Source organism: Sturnira hondurensis, unplaced genomic scaffold (assembly GCF_014824575.4).
Source record: "Sturnira hondurensis isolate 20B ecotype Veracruz unplaced genomic scaffold, ASM1482457v3 Scaffold0006213, whole genome shotgun sequence".
NCBI classification, from domain to species: Eukaryota; Metazoa; Chordata; class Mammalia; order Chiroptera; family Phyllostomidae; genus Sturnira; species Sturnira hondurensis.
Window position 1 is genome coordinate 274,449 of NW_028078844.1, and position 25,424 is coordinate 299,872.

Sequence of the window (25,424 nt, forward strand, 5' to 3'; positions counted from 1 at the left end):
TTATTGTGAGGTGTAAAATGAGTTAGTATGTATGAAAATTCTTTGAAGTTGCTTTAAAATGTAAAGCATTTTTAAAAATAATGTAATTAACCTTTGGTCTATTCTAACCCCAAGCAAAAAAAATATTTAATTCAATAATTGCTTCAGATTCACCATTATTTATAAGCATTTAAATGTTTTAGAGGTATTGCATAAACCCATGTCAGCTAAATATGGCCTGGACAGGCTGCCTGTTTTTGTAAATAAAGTTTTACTGGATCACAGCCACACCTATACATATATATAAGTATTGTCAGTGACTGATTTTGTGTTACTAAGGCAGTTGAAGTTGACTACGGAGACCATATGACCCGCAAAGCCTAAAATATTTACTATTGTACCCTTAGAGTAATAATTTGAGGATGCCTAGTCTAAACTGTACTGCTATCTAATGCTTTATCATTATAACCATAAAGCAATGATTTATTGAATATCTAAAATCAAAATCAGAAGATGATTTTTCCCCTTGCAAAATTCTCCTGTCAGGCAATTACAGAACTAAACCATGTAAAATGCTGTGTTGGCCATTAATTGTTTGATGGCCTTGTGAAATTTCATTCTTATTTTCTATAAATTTGAAATCACTGCCTAATAAAAGATGCCATTTTGCTTCCTCCTGCTCCCCCACCCAAAAGAATTTGAAATAGAAAGGATTTTTTCTGTGTGATGGACCTTTTCTCTCTGCTTAATTCCAACCCCTTTTCCCCTTTTCTTTTAAAGGACTTTGATTGACTTACTTGCCTTGTTATTCACTTATACATATATGTGTATGCTTAACAAGTAATTAGTGAACATAATACAATGTACATATTAGGAGAGGAAGCTGTAGGTCAAAAACCACAGAAAATGATGGAACAGCTCTCAGAAGTTCACCTTATCTGAAGTAGAAATATGTGCTACTTATACTTACTTTAATGCACAGTTGTAAAACTTTAGAATGTTACAGAATGTGTTGTGGGGTCATAAGTGGTTCTCAGACTTCTGTGTGTATTAGAATCATCTAAGTGACTTGTTAAAATACAGAATTCGGACCCAACCTTCCAGAGTTACTTATTCAGGAAGTCTGAGATGGGCCTGAGAATCTGCATTTTTAAAAAGTTCCCAGTTGATGATAATGCTGCTTGCAGGAGACCACACTTTATGAACACGTATAAGAGAGGAAAGAATGGCTAAATGTTAAGGCATTGCTTCAGAGAGTTATTGGGCTAGTGTATGGTCCTTAGCCTTTTAGTATACCCAGGGGAGATTAGGCACTGTGACCCATACAGTTGGTGACAAAATGAAAATGGCACCAGTGGAGTCAGACTGGACCTTGATTCAGCATCCTGGGTACTTGAGTCCTGGCTAAGAAAGAATTCAGAGTCAATACTCAAACTATAAGAGAAAGTTTATTTAGAAAGTTGCGGAGGTAGAAGTGAGCTGTGGAAGGAGTGGGCTCAGGAAGCAAGTTACAGAGGCAAAAAAAAGGGCCCTTGGAGCTCATGAGAGGAAGATCAAGGTAATGCACAAGAGGGAGGTAGAAATGGGGGAGACAAAGGCATGGGCCTGCTCTTGGGAGGGAGAACTGCACTGGGTCATTGGTCCTAAGGCAGGGATGTCAGACTCATTTTAACTGGGGGCCACATCACCCTCGAGGTTGCCTTCAGAGGGCCGAATGTAATTTTAGGACTATATAAATGTGACTACTCCTTAACTAGGGGCAAGGTAGAGGACCAGATTCTGCCTTCGGGCCTTGTACTTGCCACCTGTGTCCTAAGGGCATTTAAGGTGGGGATTTGGGGGGAAGATTTCAATGTAATATTCACCAGCTTCCCAGGTGTGTCCTTCAGGGTTGTGGTCTGTACTGATTGGTTGGTGCCAGGGCAGGGGGTCATTAGTCAATGCAACTTGTCCTGAGATCAGCCTTAACCATCATTTGTCTGTTTTTGCCGCTTTTCTGGGCCTGGAGCTAAAACACAACTGAGGCCTTGTGTATTTGATGAGGGTCAAAACTTCATCTTTCTGGTGGCTTAATTTTTAAGGGCTATTCTGTGGGTCCCTTGTTCATTCCCCTTCTAAAGGGGTCAAACCCATATGACCAGCAAACAGAAAGGTCACTGGGTCTAAACCACATGACCAGTGACATGCTGGGGGAAGGCAAGTCACCCTGGGGTGAGGTCCTTGTTTTCCCCGTTTAGCCTGTTGCCAGGCACGCAGGGCTTTCCACCTGGTGACCTGCTGTACCTGGCCTATCATGCCTACTCTACTCTGTCTAACTGCCTAACACGGTACTATTGAAGCCCAAGAAACATAAATAAGCCAACCTGTCCATTTATTGTGGCTGCCATGTGAAGCAGATACTGGGGATGACAGGGCATGGCCTCTTACATCCTATACCTTGATGGAGACCCTGACAAATTCTGTGTTTCCATTTACATGAAATTCTAGAAGAGGCAAAACTAATCTTTAGTGGGGGAAAGTACCAGAATAGTAGTCACCTTTAGTGTGATAGGGTAGGGATTGACTTTTATACGGAATTTGAGGGATGTGGGAGCTGATCAAGGACAAGGATATGACCATTGGGCAAGGTTGCATGAGAAAGGAAGTTCTTCACAGCATGGGACTGTCTAGGCTTTTGGCCACAGGGCCACCATCTAGAAGGGTAGATGGGCGAGGGAATTCTGGAAGTGATGGATATTGAAGAGGGTGTCTCTGGAGATTACACGTCTGCCTCAGTAGCAAGGTTGAGAATCTCTGGGTCAGAGAGCTCCAAAGGGTGATGATGACGTGAGGTCTTACAACCACAAGGCTTTATCTTATCAATGGATAGCAAATATTGGGCACAGTTTTGGGGAGTGTGCAAAGCAGACAAATAATAAATGGCTAAAGATTTGTTTGTTTGGCTACTTTAAAAATAATTTGATATATAAAAATTTGAGCTTCGTTCCAGCAGACTTTTTTGTTAATGAATCTCAGTCTGCAGTGAAGAAATAAACAATCCAGGGACTGTTACATAGAGGCCATCTTCAGCTGATTTATATAACAACTGAGAAGGGAGAAAAGGAAATTGTTTGGAGTAATGATAATGTTCTACATCTTGATGAGGGTTTAGATTACACAGGTGAATACAGTTATCCAAACTCAGTGAATATGCACCTAAGGTTTGTGCAGCTCGTTGTGCATACATTTTTCAAGGTTCCATGTGCATTTTATTTTATTTTTATTTTTATTACATTTGTTGTGGTGACATTGCTCATTAAGGTAATGGGATTTTTTAAAATTATAAATATTGAAATCCACTTAATGATATTCATGCTGAAGCATTTAAAGGGAAAAAGTACCACTGTATGCAATTTCCACTGAAATGCCAAAAATAAAATGGATTAATGAGTAGACAGAAGGGAAGATAGGTATATTAAAGCAAGTATGGTAAAGTTTTAATGAGAGAACTTGGGTTGGGGTATTCCTAATGTGTTTATTACAAAACTTCCAATTTTCATTTGTTTGAAAATTTTTTATTTTATAATAAAATGTTAGACTATTTGTGGAGATAGACTGGGAGACCAGTTAGGAAACTATGGCATTGTATAAAAAATTACAGAATTTTTATTTCTTGACCAACTATAAGCTATAATTTTATGGGCAATCAGTCCCATATGTAATCATTTGACTAAGGATCGTGGTGTTCGATCTGTTCTAGGGAGAGTCCTTCTGCCAGCATGGACACGTTTCTGTCATCATCTATGTGCTCCAATAGGACTCTGCTAATTGAGGGCCGAGTGGAACTTAAAAGAGGCCTGCAAAGGCAGGAGCGGCATCTTTTCCTCTTCAATGATCTGTTTGTTGTGGCCAAAAGCAAGTAAGTATAGTATACACTCTCTCCCAGGTATTATTATAAAATTGCAACTTCCACTGACTAACCTTTTTATCCAGTGTTCACTGTGAGAATAGCTGGTCTCTATTATGATAACTAATAGCTGAAGTGAGTTTTATGTTTGTTTTGTTTTTTCAATAAAAGGTTTCAATTGTTTATTCATTAAACAAGTGTTCATTTAAGTTCCACTCTGTGCCAAACTCTGCATAAATGTAGGAGCTACAGTGAAGAATGTGATGGGTGTGGTCCCTGCTTTTTGATGCTTTCATTCTAATGGTTTTGGGGGGCATTAATTATATAGATTGTGACAGTTCTATGAAGAAAATAGGGTGCTGGAGGAAGTGAAAATGGAATATGTGTTAGGTAGATGTAGTTAGAGAGAAAAATTAATGAAGGATGAAAAGCAACCAGCCATTTAAATATTAGGAGGATGAGCATTCTAGGCAGAGGGAATAACAGGTGCAAAGGTGATGGGGAACATTTGCCCCTTTGGAGGAGTTAGAAGAAGGCCTGGAGCATAATGAGCAGGAGGAGAGGAATAGGAGTTGAGATGGGAGAAACAGACAAAGATTAGGTTATCAGGACCTTTGTAGGCTGTATTAATTATCTACTGCCATATAACAAATTACTCCCCTGAAATAACAGTACGTAGCGACACACGTCTCATGGCAGTTTTTCTGAGTCAGGGATTTGGCAGTGGTTTAGCTGTGGTTCTGACTCAGGAGCCCTCATGAAGTTGCAGTCAGGCTATCGACCAGGGTTATAGTCATCTCAAAGTTCGACTGCAACTAGAGTCCACTCCCCAGCTCACTCACATGAATGCTGGTACACCTCAGTTCCTCACTGGCTATTGGCCTGCAGCTGTAGTTCCTTTTCACGTGGGTCTCCCATAGGACTGTCCACAACACGGTATTGCTTCCTTGGAGAGAAAGATGCAAGAAAGTGAGAAAGAGAGTAGGCAAATGGGAGAACACAATACCCAAAGTAGAAACTGCAGTCTTTTGTAAGCTAATTTTAGAAGTGGCATACCTTCGTTTCTGACATATGCTATTGGCCACACAGACCATCCTTGGTACAGTGTGGAAGGGGACTACTCAAAGTGTGATTCTTAGGAAAAGAGATCATCAGGGGCCATCTCAGAAGCTAAGTATCACACAGGCTCTGATACAGAGTTTGTATTTTATTCGAGGGTTTTAATTAAGATAGTAGTGTAATGTGGTTCATATTTCTAAAATATTGTTCTAGCTGTGAGAGCTAAGGGATAGATAAGAGAATAGGCAGGAGCAGGAGCAAAGAGACTGGACAGGAGGTTATTGTAGTCCTGATAAGTGGCAATGAAGTCTTTATTTGAAATGGCAATTCAGTGAGGGATACAGACGTATTTGGAATACACTTTAGAGGATACCAGAATTCACTTTCCACTCAGTGCTAAATGCCAATGCAGTTAACACCCAGCCTAGGACATGGTGGTTGCCACTTGTTCTATCCCCTATTCTCATTGTTTATCAAAATCAGAAAAGATAACAGTATTTTAATAAATTAATCTCATCAAAGAGATGTTTAGTCACTTAAATATGGTGTTTTTCTACTGTTCACACTTTCACACCGAAATTATGCCATGTTATAAATAAGACATAGACATGGCTAAATACTAATTTTGCAAAACACTACATTTAATCTGCTTGATAATAATAACAGAGACCTTGCATTTATTGGGATCTTATTATATGTTAGGTATTTTTCTAAAGACTTTAACTCATAACTATTCCATCAGGTCAATATTATTTTTCTCATTTTACTTAAGAAATTGATAGAAACATTAAATGACTTCTTCAAGATCCCAAAGTTAGTAATTAATGGAGCCCACATTTAAATCTAGGTCTGTCTTATTTCAGAATCCATGCTTTTAACCAATATGTGGTCTGCTGTCTCTTTTACCTCTTTCCTTATGGATTTCATAGAAGATTCCTCAACCGTTTAGTTTTTTAACCATTAAATCAGTTTTTCTTTTTTGATGAAATAAAAGGATCAAATAAATACTCATCTAAGAAGAAATGATATAAATGCTTAGTAAATTATTGATATTTTTAAGAGACAAAGATAAAGATAAGAAAACTATTTCATACTGTGTTGGGTTTTCTTCCTTTGGACAAAGGTCTTTTTTGTATGAGATCTACCCTCTTAACAAAATTTTAAGTGTACAATACAGTATTCTTAACTAATAGGCACAGTGTTGTACAGCAGATCTCTAGAACTTATCTTGCATAACTGAAACTTAATGTTCATTAATTAGTAATTCACCCCTTTCACCCCCCCCCCAGCCCTTGGCACCAACATCCCACTCTGCTTCTGTAAGTCTGACTGTTTCAGGTACCTCACAAGTGGCATCGTGCTGTATGTGTCCTTCTGTGACTGGCGTATTTCATTCAGCATAATGTCCTCTAGGTTCATTCATGTTGTCATATATTTCATAATTTCCTTTTTAAGGCTGAATAGTCCGTTGTATGTATATACCATATTTTCTTTATCCATTTATTCATCAGTGGATAATTAGGTGTTTTACACATCTTGGCTATTGTAAATAGTGCTGCATTAAACATGAGAATGCTGGTGTCTCTTCAAGATCTGGATTTCAATCCATTGATAAATACCTAGAAGTGGGATTGGTAGATCATGTGACAGTTATATTTTTATTTTTTTCAGGAACTTCCATAGTGTTTTGCATAGTAGCTGCACCATTTTGCATTCCCCACAACAGTGTACAAGGGTTCCAATTTCTCCATATTTTTATCAATTCTTGTTGTCTTTTGTGCTTTTTTATTTGTGGGGATTTGTCATCATTGTTGTTTTAAATAATAGCCATCCTAACAGGTATGAGGTGATATCTCAAGTCTTAATAAAATTAATAAGATTGAAATCTTACCATGTATCCTTTCAGTCCACAGTGCGATGAAACTAAAACTCAAAATATGTTTCTGAATAGGAGTAATACCAACCAATGTAGTTTTGGAAGTGGAGATGAGCTTACGAGGAATGTAGAAAAAGAGAAGTCTCTCCGTCCAAGCCTTTGTACTAAGTCCATCGGAAACTCTGTGCTATTGGCAGAGGGACTCTATCAGTAGAGGAACAAATCATTATTTTTTAAAAATGTGCATGAGTTACCATCCCTTTATTTAAAATGTATGTGATGGCTTCTACATGCCATGTATTATAATAAGGGAATCACAAAGATATAATTTAATTTTCTTAACAAATCCCCAAGACAAGAGTGGTATTACATATTAAACACTGAAACACAGGGAGAGGGGAGATTTGTCCAAGGTTATGTACTAGAACAGCAATTTTCAACATTTTCATCTCATGGCACAAACTAATCACTAAATTTCTGTAGCATACCAAAAATATACTTTTTGGCAGTCTGACAAAAAATAGGTATAATTTTAATTCATTCACACTGAATGGCTATTGTTGTGTTGGCTGTTGTCATTTTTTATTTGACAGTCTAAGGGAAAAGAGGTCAGTGCCCCTGACTAATGAGTCAGGTATTGCATGTTTTAAAAATTCTTGTGGCACAACAGTTAAAAATCACTGTGCTGAGAAATGATAGAGCTAGGATTCTAATCTCGGCCTTCCTTCCAGTGGCTGGCCCTTTCTGCTGTTCCACACTGTACTTTGTGTGTAACTTTAACCTAGAAGTAGATAAGCAAGGAATGAAAACTTATAATAATCCATTTTCTGCACTTTGGGACCTTAAAAACTATTTACTTTAACATGAATTCAGTTCTTACAAAAGAAAGTATTCTTCTTCACCTTTTTTGGATTTTTTCCTCAACAACTATGAGAGTATAAGTCTTTTCTTTTCTAATGGAAGTCATTGTTCTGAATATTGCCAGCATCTAAGTAGTTTCATGTAAACTATGTAATGTTTTGCTGAAAAGTTTTAATGTACAAAAACAAGGGGGTTTGGAAATGGGAGGGAGGTGGGGAGGGCTGGGATGGGAGTAAAAGGCAGAAAACTGTACTTAAACAATTAAAATAAAATTTAAAAAAAGAAGAAAAGTTTTAATGTAAAGACAGTTTCTTTCCCACTAGTAAATTTCTATTTTAGATATATTGGCAAAATCTGTGCCTATCATCTACTTCTATAGCCAACTTTTTATTTTGATTGTTCCTTTCTCACATAAGATGTATATCATTTTTTCCACACACTGCTTCAAAGATAACTCTTTATGTTCACTTAAATGTTTTTCATGAGCTGACAAAATCTGTATCAGTTGATTTAATGCTGTGCTTATTTAAGCGATTAAATTTATGAAAGATTATTTTAAGTATGTTCTACATTCATTGGAAATATATAAAGTGTGATTGAGGGGAGGGGAGTTAATTAAGAGGAAGGGAGTAATGAACCCAAGATCCTTGAAATACAAAAAAAATTTGGGTAAAAAGAGAGGAGAGAGTAAGACTGATGATAGAAAAGCTGAAGGAAAGAAACCTCATGGAAACATACTCCATCCAGGGCTTTTTATAGATACATAGTGTTTAAAAGCATAAATAAGCTCAGGAATCAACACTGTTCACGTTTATATTCTAGCTCTGCTAATTAAGCTGTTTGAATCTTGGCAAGTGTCTTAATCTCTCCATGACTGTATTTCTTATCTGCAAATTGCTTGAGGATTAAAGTAAATAATATATGTAAAGGGTTTATAACAATGACAGGCACATGATAAGATTTCAGTAAATAGTAGCCATTAGAATTGAAGTAATTACTTATACATTTAGACACCTTGTTGTTGTTTCAGGAAATGAATAATCTTGGCACATTACTGATCTAGGGAAAGAATCGTCAGAGTAACTTTTTTCCAGGTCAATAGGTGCGGCAGCTCCCACATGGTATCTGAACCAACTAATATAGAAAGAAACCTGCATTATTAAACACAAAATGCATGAAAAACAGACCTTTCCTTCCAAAAGATTTGTAGTTTGTTTTTTATTACCTAAATGGTTGCCATCAAGAAATAAGATTTTATCTTCAGTTGAGTGTTTAATTAAAAAATTGAAAGATCTGTAACAATAGGTTGAAAAACATTGAAATGAAATATAGAAGGAAGCCCGTGTGCCACCAGGCATTTTTTATTTCCCTTATGTTAAGTGTGCCCAATGGTAAGCATAAATAAGGCTTTGAATATCGATTATCCTTCATGCATAGTTTCTGCAAAATCCTTTTTCATTTTATAAATTCCACTGAAGAGTTTTAGCTTTAAACATTCCATGAGAAGTTTTAGGAATATTTTCATATGAAGTATCCACAAATGATTCTGAGTGACAGAAAGTTCCCAGGTTTCCCTGGGCATTCTCTTTATCCATCCCAGTGCCTTCTAACTGTGTATGTCCTAGGTCCATCATGAGCATTAAATGTGTGAATTAGATCAACTGATATGGCAGTGTCAGTATCAGGATTCTAAGGGAAATAGGTAGAAATTCTCAAAATGCAAATTCATTGCTGACTTAAGATAGATCACCTTCTGAGTCCCCAGAGACAAATATTAATTATGATGTCAATTCTACTTAAATATAATACTTCCTGGCCTCTTTTTTTTTTCATTTAGTGTAGGGTCTGTTTTTAGGCTAGTTTTTTTCCATTTTCCAGAATGTAAGGGGAAATGGTACAAACAAAATCTAAAATAACTTTAGCTTCTAAAGACTAGAAAATCTTATAACCACTCACCTGGAAATGCATTATAAAGTCCTCTTATTTCAGGTTATATTTTTTAATATATAAATCTCTAGCAAGGTAAAAATTTTATAGTAATGTGTATTTTAATTAATTAATTAATTAATTAATATGTATTTTAATCTCTTGTTCGAGGACTCAAATGTTTTGGGAAGTAAGCAAATTATAAGTAAGAAATCAATTTATTTTTTATAATAGCAGTAAATTTAAAATTAGGATTTTGATCCAAATGCAATGCTTAACATACAGAAAAATAAAGTAGCTAGATGCAGGCATGATGACTAATAGCTAAATGCAGGCATGATGACTAATCACCAAATGTTTTAAAGATGTTTTTGGGCCGTGGTAGCCAACCATGCTACAATTTACAGTGGTAAGCACTGAAGATAAAAACAATGAGTAAGATATCCTTTGCCTTGATTAAACTGTTCTTTTATCACAAGTACAGAAACTCTCATAAAATTTAAGAATCAAAATAAGTCTTGTCTGGTTTTTATATTCCTAGATATAACAACAACTTTAAGATAAAAAATAAAATAAAGTTAAGTGACATGTGGACAGCAAGCTGTGTGGATGAAGTGGGAGAAGGCAACACTGATGCCATGAGATCCTTTGTTGTGGGTTGGCCCACAGTGAACTTTGTGGCCACCTTCAGGTAAGAATATAGCTTGTATATGGGTTAGGTTAGCTCCTGTGAAGTGCGGTCAACTATATAATTTCTAGGATGGAGAGAAAAAAGTTAATTAAATTTTGTTCTATTTTTTTAAAGGAAAATAGTTTATTCTGATTGAGTTTTTCCAAAGTCAGTAACTCACCTTTTGAGACAGCCCCAGTAGAGACACTTGCATGCTATATGTCTCTCCCAAAGAGCTTTTTATTAAAGTATGTGAAAAGTAATAGTAAATATTGAGAACTCTGGGAGTCATTTATCTTGACTAGTAATTTTTAAATGGGCTCTACTGAAATGTGTCCAAGACCATGGAAGAAGAATAGAGTTATCACAGCTCTAGAACCCCCTCTCCAACATTCCCTCTCCTAATGTTTAGGTATTATTTTACCTATTGTGCTTTTGTTGGTATTTTCAAACTACTGAAATAGACCTTTACTGAAAAAAGTTTTATAAAATAGTCCAATTACATTGGAATAACTGCCAAATTTTCTGAAGAAATTATTGTTAACTATTGAAACAAAATTACTTTCATGATATAAATGGTGCCTGAATTGTACATTGGGTTCTGATTTTATACCTATAGCGATGTGATGATCAAAAGCAAATTTATGATTCAAGAAGTTAATTTTCTAAGATTGACTCCCTGGCTAGGATGGAGTTGGAGAACAAGTGGAGAATATTTGTGCTCTTATCCTCAACATACTAAATTGGCAATTTCAGTAAGGATGAGCACACCAAAATGTATAACTGATTTTGAACAACTGTACCTACAAGTCCAGGATTCGTTTTATACTTAAGAAGTAAAGAGTTGATGTTAATCACATGCACATAATCTTTTGTGTGTGTGTGTGGGGGGGGGTCATTTTCTCTTCCCACTACCACCAAACTCCTCAGGCATCATCCTAAAGCCAGATAACTAAAATTTCCAAGCTACTAGGGGCTAATAAAGGAAAGACATGTCATTAAATTGTGTTATGCACTGTTGGTCACCACAAGATTTTAAGAACTTATTTGGAAGAAACATGTGTTTGTATTATCCTCTGCATATCTTCTTTTCCATGACGAATTTCCCTAGATATTATTATTTTCAATTGCTTAATCTTGGAGTTATAGGTAAAAGGAAGCAGTTTTGAGTGAGAGGTTGGACTACATGATATCTTTAAACAAGAAGTTTCCCTGAAGGTTCTTTTAAAAAGAAGTGAGAATGTGGAGACAAGTGTTACATACATCATATTCCTCCAGAAGTAGAATACTTTAACCAAATAATTAAGGTTAACATCACGAGTATTGTTATATGGTTATCATGTATCCTTTGATTCCTTTCCAAAACATATAACTTGGTGAAATAGTTTAGTTTAGTTTCGTTTAGTTTTGTTTATGGTATTGCACCATTATTGGTTTCTTAGTTTGACAAATGTGCCATGATGATGTGACAGGATAAGATGAGAGGAAACTGAAACTGGGTGGGAGATATACAGAGATTTTCTGTACTACCTTTACAATTTTTCTGAAAAACAAAAATTATTTCAAAATTAAAAGTACTTTTTAATAAAAATGTAGTGTTGGAGAGTACTGCCTCTGGCATGGCAGAGTAAGGTATTAACAGACTGACAACCCTAGAGATAATAAGTATAAACTCTGAACAAAATACAAGGAACTACCTGAAGGTTCTGGAAAGTGAACAGAAGTGGGCAGATTTTGATGAGGAATTGAAACTTGGAAGGAGGCACCAACACTAGTGTGTGAGTTTCCTCTTACCTTTTAAGGTATTAGACTGAGGCAGGCAATAGTCACATCATAGTGTGACTAAATTGTCAACTAAATTGACAAAATAATTTTATTGACTGAAGAACCAGAGAAGTGTCTGGGTCAGCCACAGCCACAGAAAAGTGAGGAAGGAAATCTCAAAAAGGAGAGTAGCTAGGAATAAAAGCTCCAAATTTTGTTTATAGACACTGCCCAAGTCTTTGGGTGATTGCTGCACCACACCTGCATGGAATGACTCAAAGCAGCTTAAAGCTAAGGATAAAAGAATTGAACTGATCCCTCCACGATACCTGATAACAAACTGTATTACAAGGCTACTGTAATCACAACAGCCTGATACTGGCACAAGAACAGACACATAGACCAATGGAACAGAACAGAGAGCCCAGAAATAAACCCAAATCTCTATAGTTAACTAATATTTGACAAAGAGGGAAGAAGCCTAAAATGGAATAAAAATAACCTCTTCAACAAATGATCTTGGGATACCTGGACAGCTACATGCAAAAAAAAAAAAAAAAAGTTAAACTAGATCATCAACTTACACCATACACAGAAATAAATTCTAGATTGATAAAAGAGTTAAATATAAGTCATGACACCATAAAAGTCCTAGAGGAAAACATTGGCAGGAATTCCACACAGCAACATTCTCACTGATATATCCCCTAAAGTAAGGGACATAAAGGAAAGAATAAACAAATGGGACCTCATCAAACTAAAAAGCTTCTTCACACCTAAAGAAAACAATATTAAAATAAAAAGAGAGCCAACTATATGGGAAAACATATTTGCCAATAATACCTCAGACAAGGGTTTGATCTTCAAAATATATAAAGAATTCACATGACTCCACTCCAGAAAGACCAACAAAAAACAATTAAAAATGGGCAAAAGACTTGAACAGACACTTCTCCAAGGAGGACATACAGAGGGCCCAGAGACACATGAAATGATGTTCAATATCACTAGCTGTCAGAGAGATGCAAATTAAAACCACAATGAGATAACACTTCACATCAGTCAGAATGGTCATCATAAACAAATCAACAAACAACAAGTGTTAGAGAGGTTCTGGAGAAAAAGGGAACCCTAATGCACTGTTGGTGGGAATGCAGACTGGTACAGCCACTGTGGAAAACAGTATGGAATTTCCTCAGAAAACTAAAAATGGAACTGCGTTTTGACCCAGCAATTCCACTGCTAGGATTATACCCTAAAAGCCCTGAAACACCAATCTAGAAGAACCTATGCACCCCAATGTTCATAGCAGCACAATTTACAATAGCCAAGTGCTGGAAGCAACCTAAGTGCCCATCGGTAAATGAGTGGATCAAAAACTATGGTATATTTGCACAATGGAAATCTACACAGCAGAAAGAAAGAAGGAGCTCCTACCCTTTGCAATAGCATGGATGGAACTGGAGAGCATTATGCTAAGTGAAATAAGCCAGGTGGTGAGAGACAAATACCATATGATCTCACCTTTAACTAGAACATAATCAACAAAAGAAAAAAGCAAACAAAATATAACTAGAGACATTGAAATTAAGAACAATCTAACAATAGCCAGAGGAGAGTGAGGAGTAGACAGTGGAGAGAAGGGTTTTCAGGAACTACTGTAATAAAGGACACATGGACAAAACCAAGGGGGAAGGCAGAAGCAAGGGAGGGCAGTGGGTTTGGCTGGGCTGGGGGGTGGGGAGTGCTGAAGAGAAAGTGCAGACAACTGTAATTGAACAACAATAAAGTAATTAAAAAAATTAGTTGAACTGAGGAGGCGCTGCAGACCACAGGTGAGATGGAGTTTGCAGTTTGAATCAGATCAATTTGCTTGTCTGTTAGAAACATCAACACTTTGGCAAATACAACAGAACTCAGACTCTCCAGAACAGAACATCATGATGTCCAGGATACAATCTAAAATTTATTACCATGCAAAGAAACAAAAAAGGGAAAAGGTAATTTAAAAAGTAATCCTGAGGTGATCCATATGTTGGAATTAACCCAAAAAGAACTTTAAAGTAACTTATAATTACCCTCAGTAGGTAAAGGGGAAAGCCAATTAAAATAAAGGCAGTCTCAGCAGAGAAATAGAAAATATAAAAAAGAGACAAATGAAAATTCTAGAATTGAAAACATCAACATTAAGATATAATATACATGTAATTGGAATTTCAGAAAAAGAAGAGAAAGGGATGAGACATAACAAGTATTTAAAGAAATAATGGTTTGAAACCTTGGAGATTTGGTAAAAGACAAAATAGTACAGATTCAATAAGCTCAGTGAGCATCAAATAGGAGTGTGAAGAAAACTTCACTTTATAATATTATCGACAAACTGCTATAAAACAAAGATATGAGAAAAACTTGAAAATGCCAGAGAGAAACAACATATTACATACAGAGAAATAACAATTTGTATCATTGTAGGTTTTTCATCAGAAACTATGATGGTTTCAAAAGAGAGTGGAGTGGCATTAAAGAGTTGAAAGAAAAAATTTTAAACATAGAATACTATATCCACTTATCTACCAAGAATATCCCTCAAAAATGAAGGTCCAAGAAAGTTCTCTTTCTTAACTCTAAGCATTTATTGCCAGCAAAACTATACTACCAAAAAAAAATGCTGATGGAAGAATTTCAGCCTGAAGTAAAACGATACCAGACGGTAGCTCAGATCTTTAGGAAAGGATGAAGAACATTAAAAATGGTGTATAAATCTCAGTAAATATCAAGAAAGTCAAGTTCATTATCAGTTTCAAATGCCAACAGTAGCTCAAGAAACAGTGACTATGTGATCTACAAAGAAACAAAAGACCCATAGCTTTGAAATATAAGACTGACAAACAACTCCAGAATCTGTGAGGCATTCATAATCAAGTCAAGTTGGGGGAAGAGCAAACTATAAAAGTAAATTTTCCATGCTTTACCTTGGGAAATGGGGTAATTCATCACATCTCAAAAAAATTCTAAGGGAATTTTATATCTTTTTCACTGGGTGTGTTGATTCACATACCTAGGATCTTAAATACCTAGTATGAATCTTAGTCTATAAACAGATATGCAAGAAAAGCTTGTTCATTTATAGATTAAATTAGAACCCACCGTGAGCCCCCATTTTGCCAGGCTATTAAGAAATAAAATTTTCTTCTTTACTGAAATTCCTATTTTCTTAGGGTAGAAGCAGAATACAGATTTCTCTGATGTCCACAAAACAGATGGAGAGCTTCTGACCTTAAGTCAATTGTGGTCATTATTTTTTTCTGTGCTCAGACTTGTTCTTTTATATTTAGAGATGCTCTCTCCTTGCCACATATGGGGTGAAGGTATCTTTGTTAATATGCAAACCTTGGTGCCTAGGAAGAAGCCTCCCCAGATACTCCTTAGAACCATTTATTCTGGGTTCTTTCTGTTTCTTTAGGCACCTTGACTGAGTTACATATGGTTCCCAACTCACTGTCAAGAGACAGACTCTTTCCCTTCCCCAATTTGAGGGAATCTTTCCAATCTGCCTTGCCCTTTTTCTTTCTCTTAGACTGCTTTCTTCCCTCTTGACTCATCAAATGAGTTGAGATGTTAATGAAACTCTAAGGTAGGTAGCCTTGATTTTCTGTTTGGAGTTCTATAAAAAATGCCTGAGATTAAGAATTACTAAGGAAAAAAAGTCATGTATGCTTGTGCAGAGCAGGAGAAAGAGAAAAAATGCAAGAAGATTACACAAATCAAATCTTAATAGATTAACTTGACATATTTCATAATCATGCTTAATAATTTTTAAAGTAATATATTCTATACATTCAAACAGTGGAACACTATAGCAATGGAAAGGGATGATCTAAAACCACATGCAGCAATATGAGTCTCACAAACATAATGTTGAATGAGAGAAGCCAGACACAAAATAGTACATACTGCGTGGTTATGTTTATACAAAGTACCAAAACAACAAAACTTTCTGAATAGTGGGAAGTAGTGCCTGAAAAGGAGCACACCAGACTTTCCAAGGTGTTTTTCTGTTTCATAATCTGGGTGCTAATCACATGGGTGTATTTAGTGTGCAGAAATCCTTCAAGCTGTATTCTTCAGCGTTCTAGGCTGTTTTATATGCATCATCATATGTGTCAATAAAGGGTTAAAAGTTTAGAAAATATTGTTTTAAAGGGGCAATTCTCTTTAACTGCTTTGAAAAAACTCAACAAACCTAAAGAAACTCACCTATTTTTCAGCATAGATTTTTGCTTAATAAATCAAAGATTAGACATAAGCAAACTTTGAAAATCTGTTTAGGAAAGGTTGTAAGGAATTGTGAAAGATGAAAGTTATATGGTCATTGGTAGAGGTGTAATATACTACCTCATGACCAGTCCTGGGAGATGGCTATGGACAAAACTGCTAAGCAACAAAGTTAGAAACAAATTAAAAATATTTGTTGTGTACTTTTCTGTAATGAAAATAACTAATGTTTTCACTTCTTTGAGGAGTTTAGAAGATTGTAAAAGCTAGTGAATAACAAAACCATAAAAAATAAGCTTTAAATTGCTTTTGACTTTAGGCATTAAATACAGCAGTGACCAGAAAAAAGAGTAATCAATATTAATTTAGTTGTAAATGAACTGATGTTACTCAAAAGATTATAGTAATTAAGAATAAGTTTTCTACACAGGCACACAAGAGGAGGGTTGGGCAGCCCGGCCCCCATCTAGTGAGCACAGAGTTGGGACTGGAGTTGACTCAGTTGGTTGCCTCAGGTCTGCGCAGCCAGTTCCTTCCCACCTGTAGCCCGCGCCTGCATTTTCTGTCCTCTCTTCACCACACCTCCCATCATGAATCTGGGTAATGGCAACAGTGTCAACAGCAGGTCGGTGCCCAACTATTAGGACCAGGCAGGTGTGGAAACTCCAAAGCAGGGCTCTTGCAGCTCCCCAGGGTCCAGACCCTGCATAAACACCAGCACCAGCTGTGCCCATGGTGACTCAATGTCAATGCCAAACCTTTGATGCTGAAATCCATGCCACAAGGTCATGCCATTCTTCTAGTGGGCCAGAACCAGCCACAGCCACCCCTGGCTGGTACCTACAGCAACACCCCCAGAGCCAGAGATGAGCTGGCAGCAATACAGGAGGCCCTTGGGCACCTGTAGAACCTTCTGAAAAGGAAGAAGTTATGTGAAGGTGCAATTCCACCTGTTTAGTACAGAACTTTAGAACTCTGTTGTAGAAAATGGAAAGACAGAAATGTCCCCAAAGAATCAGAGGAACACAAAGAAGAAACAAGTGAAACAGAGCAGGAGGTGGTTCTCTGGGAGATGGAAGGCCCCCAGAAGAAAATGCCCAAGAAGTGATGGAAGCAGAAGAGAAAATACCAAAACTTCAATCTGGTGGCACCACCAGGTGCTTCTACAAATAAACATTTAAACGTAGTATTCATTGGGCACATTGATACTGGCAAGTCAGCCACTGGAGGACAAATAATGTATTTGACTGGAATAGTTGACAAAAGGGCACTTGAAAAATATGAAAGTAAAGCTAAAGGGAAAAAAGAGAAACTTGGTACTTGGGCCTTAGACACAAATCAGGAAGAACAAGACAAGGGTCAAACAGCAGAAGTGGGTTCGTGCCTATTTATGAAACGGAAAAGACGCATTTCACAATTTTTAGATGCCTCTGGCCACAAGAGTTTTGTCCCAAATATGGTTCACAGTACTTCTCAAGATGATTAGGCTGTACTGGTAATCTCTGCTAGAAAAGAATTTCAACCTGGATTTGATAAAGGAGGACAGCCCTGACAGAGTTGCTCAGTTGGCTGTGTGTCATTCCACAAAGCAAAAGGTGGCTGGTTCAGTTCTGGTCAGGGCATGTGCCTGGGTTTGGGTTTGGTCCCCCTTGGAGGCACATATGAGAGGATGTTTCTCACCCTCTCTTTTCCCCTCCTTTCCTCTTTATAAATAAATTAAATAAGTATGTCTAGGTAGGAAGGAAGGAGAGGAAAGGCAAGAGAACATGCAATGTTGGCAAAGACAGAAGGTGTGAAACACTTAATTGTGTGCTTATTAATAAGATGGATGATCCAACAGTATGAATTGGAGCATTGAGAAATTTGAAGAATATAAGAAGAAACTAGTGCCATTTTTTATAAAAGTTGACTTCAGTACCAAAAAGGACATTCACTTTTATGCCCTACTCAGGACTGACTGGAGCAAATCTTAAAGATCAGTCATATTTCTTTCCTTGATACATTGGATTACCATTTATTCCTTATCTGGATAATTTGCCAAACTTCAGTGGATCAGTTGGTGGACCAATCAGTCTGCCAATTGTGGATAAATACAAGGATACGGGCACTCTGGTTCTGGGAAAGCTAGAATAGGGACCTGTTTGTAAAAGCCAGCAGCTTATGATGATGCCCAACAAGCACAACATAGAAGTTCTTAAAATCCTTTCTGATGATGTAGAAACGAATTCTGTAGCCCCAGGTGAAAAGCTCAAAATCAGACTGAAAGGACTGAAGAAGAGGAAATGCTTCCCAGTTTTATACTTGTGACCCTAATAATCTTTGCCATTCTGGACACATATTTGATGCCCAGATAGTGATGATAGAGTACAGATCCATCATCTGCTCAGGTTATAATGTAATACTGCATATTCATACCTGTAGTGAAGAAGTTGAAATAACAGCCTTAATTTGCTTGGCAGACAAAAAAAATTGGGAGAAAAAAGTAAGACTCAACCCTATTTTGTGAGACAAGACCAAGTACACCTTACTCGCTTAAGGACAGCAGGAAACACCTGCTTTGAGACCGTTAAAGGCTTCCCTCAGATGTATCAATTTACCTTAAGAGATGAGGGTGAGATCATTGCAATTGGAAAAGTCTAGAAACTGGTTCCAGAGAATGAGTAAACATTTTCTTGACTACCCTGAACAACACCGTGAGGAAATTTGACTACAAAAGCCTACTTCACACCACCTTCTCTTATTTTCTGTTCATTGATAAACCTCTTCCTATATTTTACAGTGACAAAATTTGCAGCAAACGCCCTTATTATGTCAGTTTTCTGAATTACATTGAATTTTTGCTATGCCATTATTTAATTTTTCACAAGATTTACTTTTCCCCCTCTCAGACTTTCCTTGGACAGATGGGGCAATAGCTTTGTAAGTGATGTGGACATAATTGCCTACAATAATGAAAATCTACAGAATTTTTAAAAATTTTATTTTCCTCTTAGGCATACATAATCTTTTTCTCCCAGACAGATTATTCTGAGTGTGCAAGTGTGTATGCACATATTATAAAGGTATTTACCATGTTAAAATATTCAATTTGAAAGGTTTTTTAGTAAGAAGTAGTAGAAGTAGTAGTTTTCTAGCTTCCAGTCAAGATGGCAGAGTAGATAAATGCAGTACTCACATTCTCCCATAAGCACATTGGAATTACAATTAAATTAAAGAACAACCATCATTCAGAACAATCTGAAATATAGCTGAACCTTAGTCCTACAACTAAGGATATAAAGTCACTGGAGACTGGTAGGAGGCACAAACAGGGAACACTGGTCTATACCCATGTGTGACCAGAAGGATGTATCTGCTGTGGGGGGCAACTCTTAGGAATGAGGTGGTCCCAGTCCCACACCCAGCCCAGGGTTCCCACGCCAGGAAGGAAAATCACTATAACTTCTGGCTTTGAAAACCAGTGCAAATTGTGGCTGAATGAGATGGGGGGACTTCTGGAGACCGAGGCATTCCTCTGAAAGAGCCCACACACAGACATAACTTGGACTCACTCATTCTGAGCTCTAGCACTGGGGCAACTGCTCAAAAGACACCAGGAATATACAGGGAGGAACTGAATTTACCGGCATCAGGGCGAGGACTGGAGGGACAACTTTCTCCCAGACAGAAGTACTGGCAGAAGCCATTGTTTCTTTCTGAGCCCTCCCCTCACACACAGCCAGCAGGCAGATGCCATAACTGAGTCTCCATGAACCTGACTAATACTGTTCCTTTGCTCTGATGAATCCCTCAGATCCCACCCCACCTAACTTTAGGGCCCAAGCAAGCTGTTTCCAATGGCTTTTCTGTACAAGCAGCCTGTCATAGCTTATGGTGCAGACTTTCCTAAATTCTGTCAGAGGTTTACAAAACTCATACAAGCAACATCTAGCTTCAATGTGCCCCAAACACCCTGCTAAGTCACCCCAGTCCCAGCACTAGCAGAAGCTGGTCTCAGTTTGTAGCTGGCCTCTCCTGGGGCCCCCTTTTAGTACACAATCTAGAAACTCAAGGAATGATGGTTCACTCTGAACATTTGAAAAAGTTCTCATAAAGCCACTAATCCAACAAAATACACTCTGTTTCTTAAATCTTATTCGAGAATGACTGACTCTTGTTACAATGCCTCTAAGCCCAGCACTAGTAGCAGCCATCTGAAGATCACTCTGTAGTTCATGCCAGGTAGCCTCTGGCAGGACACAGGCAGCAGCTGGCTTTGACCTGCACCACCAGAGCAATGCACCAAGTGGACAACTTTAAACTACATCAGAGCATCACCATCCATCCACCTCTATAAGTAACACACTCAAGGAAGGGTCGGGGAGGGGGAACTTGTCAGGAACCAGAACATCACTGAACTGAATCCTGCTTTGTGGGGTCAGCACCTACACAGCAGATTCTCCTCTATAGTCATAGCCAGTTTTTGCAATCAATCAGCCTGGGGGTAAATTCCACTTATGTGCCAATAACAATCAAGCCTCAACTATAATAAGAAGGTGCACAGAGCCCACACAGTGCCAGGCAGAGGATGTTTCCCTAGAATCCCTGCTCAGGTGACTGGGGAGGTTGTGCTACTGGGCCTTCAGGACACCTACTACATAAGACTGCTCTGCCAAGACTGGGAGACATAGCAAATCTACCTAATGCATATTGTAGAAATAAACACAGGGAGGCAGCCAAAATGAGAGACAAAGAAACATATAGCAAATAAAAGAACAGAACAGAACTCCAGAAGGACTAAAGAAAATGTAGACAAGCAGAGTTCAACACACTGGCTATAAGGATGCTTAATGAACTTAGGGAGAGAAAGATGAACTTGGTGAAAACAGAGATAGGAAACAAAAGTGGAAATAAACATTTAAAAAGCCAGTCAGAAATGGAAAATACCATAACTGAAATGAAGAATATATTATAGGGAATCAATACTAGAGTAGATGAAGCAGAGAATCAAATCAGCAATTTGGAAGATTAGGAAAAAGAAAATTAGAACAGCACAAAGAAAAAAGAATCCCCCCAAATGAGGATAGTGTAAGGAGCCTCTGAGACAATTTCAAGTGTATCAATATTCACATCATGGGGGTGCCACAAGTAGAAAAAAAAAGAGCAAGGAATTGAAAGCCTATTTGGAAAAATGGAAAACTTCCCTGTATTGGGGAAGAAAATAGACTTAGAAGTCTAGGAAGCACAGAGAATCCCAAACAAGATGAACCCAAAGGCCTACATCAAGACACATCATAATTAAAATGCAAAAGTTAAGTTAAAGACAAGCGAGAATCTTAAGAGCAGCAAGAGAAAAGCAGTTAGTTACCTACAAGGGAGCTCCCGTAAGACTGTCACCTGATTTCTCAGCAAAAACTTTGTAGGGTAGGAGGGATTGGCAAGAAGTATTCAAAGTGATGAAAAATAAATACCTAAAACCAAGACTCCAGAAAAGCTATCATTTAAAATCAAAAGACAATATAAAGAGATTCCAAGACAAAAAAAAGTTAAAATTGCTCATCACCACCAAATCAGTATTACAAATAATGTTAAAGAATTAAGGAGAAAAAGAAGGGGGAGGAAGAATTCAAAAATATGAATAATAAAATGGTGATAAATATATATCTACCAGCAATTATTACTCCGAGCAAAAGACATAGTGCAGCTGAATAGATAACAAACAAGACCCTTATTACATATGCTGTCTATAAGAGACTCATTTTGTATCAAAAAATATACACAGATTAAAAATAAAGGACTGGAGAAAGATACTTTATGAAAATGAAAATGGGGAAAAAAAGGCCAGGGTAGCAAGACAAAATATATACCAAAACAAAGGCTATAACAATAGAAAAAAAGGTGCTGGTGCTCCTTCTTTTGGGAGTATTCCATTTTGGGGTATTTAACTAAAGAAACATAAACACTAAATCATAAAGAACTATATATCCAGGATGGAGGCATAGGTAAATATACTGTGCTTCCTCACACAACCAAAAGGACAACAACAAATTTAGAACATAAAACAACCACAACTGCTAGAAAATTAAACTGTATGGAAGTCTGACAACCTAGGAGTTAAAGAAGAAACATTCATCCAGACCAGTAGGAGGTGTGGACACAGGTATCTGAGGTGGAAGAGACTTGCAGCTGTTCATTAAGTTCTGCCAGGCAATGCTGCAGCTGGCAGACTGGGTGGTCCCACATTTGCATGAGGATAAACCAGGAGGAACAACTGCACAACTGAGATAGACTGCACAACCCAGGGTTCCAGTGCAGGGAAATAAAGTCTCAGAACCTCTAACTGAAAACCTATGAGGATTGCAGCAGCAAGAAAAACTCCCAGCCTTACAGGAGGCTGGGACCCTTCTTGGCTGGGACCCTCACAAGAGGCTGGGACCCTCATAAGGCTAGGACCCTTGAAGGCAAGAAGGGGCTGGAAAAAGTATTTGAAGTCATGAAAAGCAAGAACCTCTGTCCAAGATTACTCTATCCATCAGCTCCCACATTCATTTAGAATGGAAGGGCAGAAAAAGTGCTTCCCAGATAAGGTCAAGTTAAAGAAGTTCATTAACCCCAAGGTCTTATTATATGAAATGTTAGAGGGACTTATCTAAGAAAAAGATGATAAAAAATATAAACAGTAAAGTGACAACAAACTCACAGCTATCAACAACTGAACCTAAAAAAACAAAAACAAAAACAAAAACTGCCTGTAGCAAACAACTAGAAAGGAACAGAATCACAGAAATGGAGATCACATGGAGGGTTATCAGTGGGGAGTAGGAGGGGGAAAATAGGAGAGAAAGGGAATAAGAAGCATAATTGGCAGGCACAAAATAGAGAAAGGTTAAGAATAGTATAGGAAATGGAGAAGCCAAAGAACTTATATATATAAGCCATGGACGTGAACTAAGAGGGGAGAATGTGAGTGGGAGGGTGGGTTCAGGGCAGAGGGGAGTAAAGGGGAGAAAATGGGACAACTCTAATAGCATAATCAATAAAATTATTTAAAAATAAACAATATCTTTTTTAAAAGACATATATCCATTTGGTTATTGCAGTATTATTTATTATAGCCAACACATGGAAGCAGCTTAAGTGTCAATCAGTAGATGAATATATAAAAATGTGGTATATATACGTGATGGAATATGATTCAGCCATAAATGAAATCTTGCCATCTTGAACAACATGGATGGACCTAGAGGGTGTTGTCTGAGTGAAGTAAATCAGAGAAAGACATATAATATCACATATATGTGAATTAAAAAAAATAATAAATGAACATGCAGAACAGAAACACACTCAGATACAGAGAACATTTTGACGGTTGCCAGAGGGGAGAGGAGTTGGGGGACCGGGTGAAAAAGGTGAAAAGATTAAGAAGTACTAATTGGTAGTTACAGAATAGTCATGGGGATGTAAACTATAGCATAGGGAATATACTCAATAATACTGTAATGCCTATGTATGGTGTCACATGGGTACTAGATTTATTGGGGTAATTACTTTGTAAATTATATAAATGTCTAATCACTGGGCTTTGTACCTGTAACTAATATAATATAATATAATATAATATAATATATATCAACTGTAACTGAAAAATAAAAAAATATTTAAAGAAAAAATAGAATCATATTTGATGTACTAATTTACTAAATTATCATTCTGCTATATGTATGAAGAAATAAAGGCTTATTTTCCTGACAAAAACATGGTTTCTTGGTCATTGGTATGGCATATTTCTCTTTTATCTCTTAATCTCAAGTTAAACATACTTTCTATTTGTATTGCACTTACAGCTACAAAAAGACTCTAAAATAATCAGCCCAGTTTTACAGATGTGATTAAGAGATTTGTCCATCATCATATAGTTTGCATATATCCTTGAAATCAAGTGTTTGGATTTCAAATCAAGTACTCTTTCCATTCTAAGAGTACCTTTGTAGAAGAGTGACAAAGTAAGAAAATGGGTGTCTCTTTGAGATTTTAGTGAAATTATACTTGACTGTGTAGTTTTTCCTAATAAAGTGTTTCACTTTAGGGTTCTCCAGAAGACAGTTAGGCCAAGATTGCAGTTATGTGCAGCTACATCAGTAACAACAGACTGTTGATATTTTATTGACTTAAATATGTTCACATAAGAATTTTATGTGGTTTAATTTTTCTCTCTTATTTTATTTGCAGTACCCCAGAACAAAAGGACAAATGGCTCTCTCTCCTTCAAAGGTATTTTTTCAGTATACATATTTTCAATCTTTAACCTGTAGTTAAATGATTTAATTCATTTCTGCACATACTCTAAACTATTCCCCTTCCCCTTCATAAAAATTGTTCATTTGTCCTCAAAATAAGCTGTTATTTAGACTGTACATTAGCTACTAAATACTATAATGTTTTCCCATACATGTATTTCTTACTTTCTAGGAAGGAGAACATAGAGACCTGGTCAGATTATTTTAGACAAAAATTAGTAATGTCTTCTATATCTTTTCCTGTCTCCAGCCTACCATTTGGAGTTAGTAGTTTTCTCAAAGCATGTATTAAGTTTTCATATATAGAGAGTTTTCTGCTGAGCCCCTTGCAAATCAATCATTATTCTTACCTTTGAACATACGAACTAAAATGGTCAGTTTAGGTTCATCTGTTATTGCCATGGTTCCTCCATTCTTCCTTCTCTCCCTTCCCAAGCAATGGGGTAACCAAGATTTACATCCCACTGAAGAGCTGAGAAGTGAAAGGCCATTATTTTTGGTTTGTTGTAGTAAAGTATTACCTGTTCCTGGACATAAGAGAGGTGCTGGGCCTGTCCAGGGGAGACAGGGAAGCTTTGAGGATAAAACATCACCCAGAGGTGCCTAAACCTGACTGCTTCTCAAACCTCCCACTTGAAGTGGATCTCCCATTCTTTTTTTGTGCCCATGCCTAATGTCCTGAGAATTTTTTCTCTTCCAACCCATAATGTAATCTGGCTTTGCTGAGTCTTTCCATCTGTCTTTTAAAAAATATCATATAGGTATATTGAAAATATTAGCAAAATAGATTGATGTAAAAATAAGCCATTTAGCAAAATCCATCTGACTCAGTGTTGTTTGGGTTGTTGTTGC

The 25,424-nt window shown here is 37.1% G+C and overlaps 1 protein-coding gene and 1 pseudogene across 1 annotated transcript in view; both read left to right on the forward strand.

Annotated features, from left to right (window-relative positions):
* ARHGAP20 (Rho GTPase activating protein 20) overlaps nt 1–25,424 on the forward strand; it is a 128,821-nt gene that overhangs the window by 67,746 nt on the left and 35,651 nt on the right. The window contains exons 3-5 of the mRNA XM_037047684.1: nt 3,719–3,877; nt 10,129–10,278; nt 24,505–24,546. Of these exons, the coding sequence (XP_036903579.1) occupies nt 3,719–3,877; nt 10,129–10,278; nt 24,505–24,546 (351 nt within the window). The remainder of the gene's footprint in view (nt 1–3,718; nt 3,878–10,128; nt 10,279–24,504; nt 24,547–25,424) is intronic.
* On the forward strand, nt 14,687–18,960 carry LOC118988257 (eukaryotic peptide chain release factor GTP-binding subunit ERF3A-like; annotated as a pseudogene).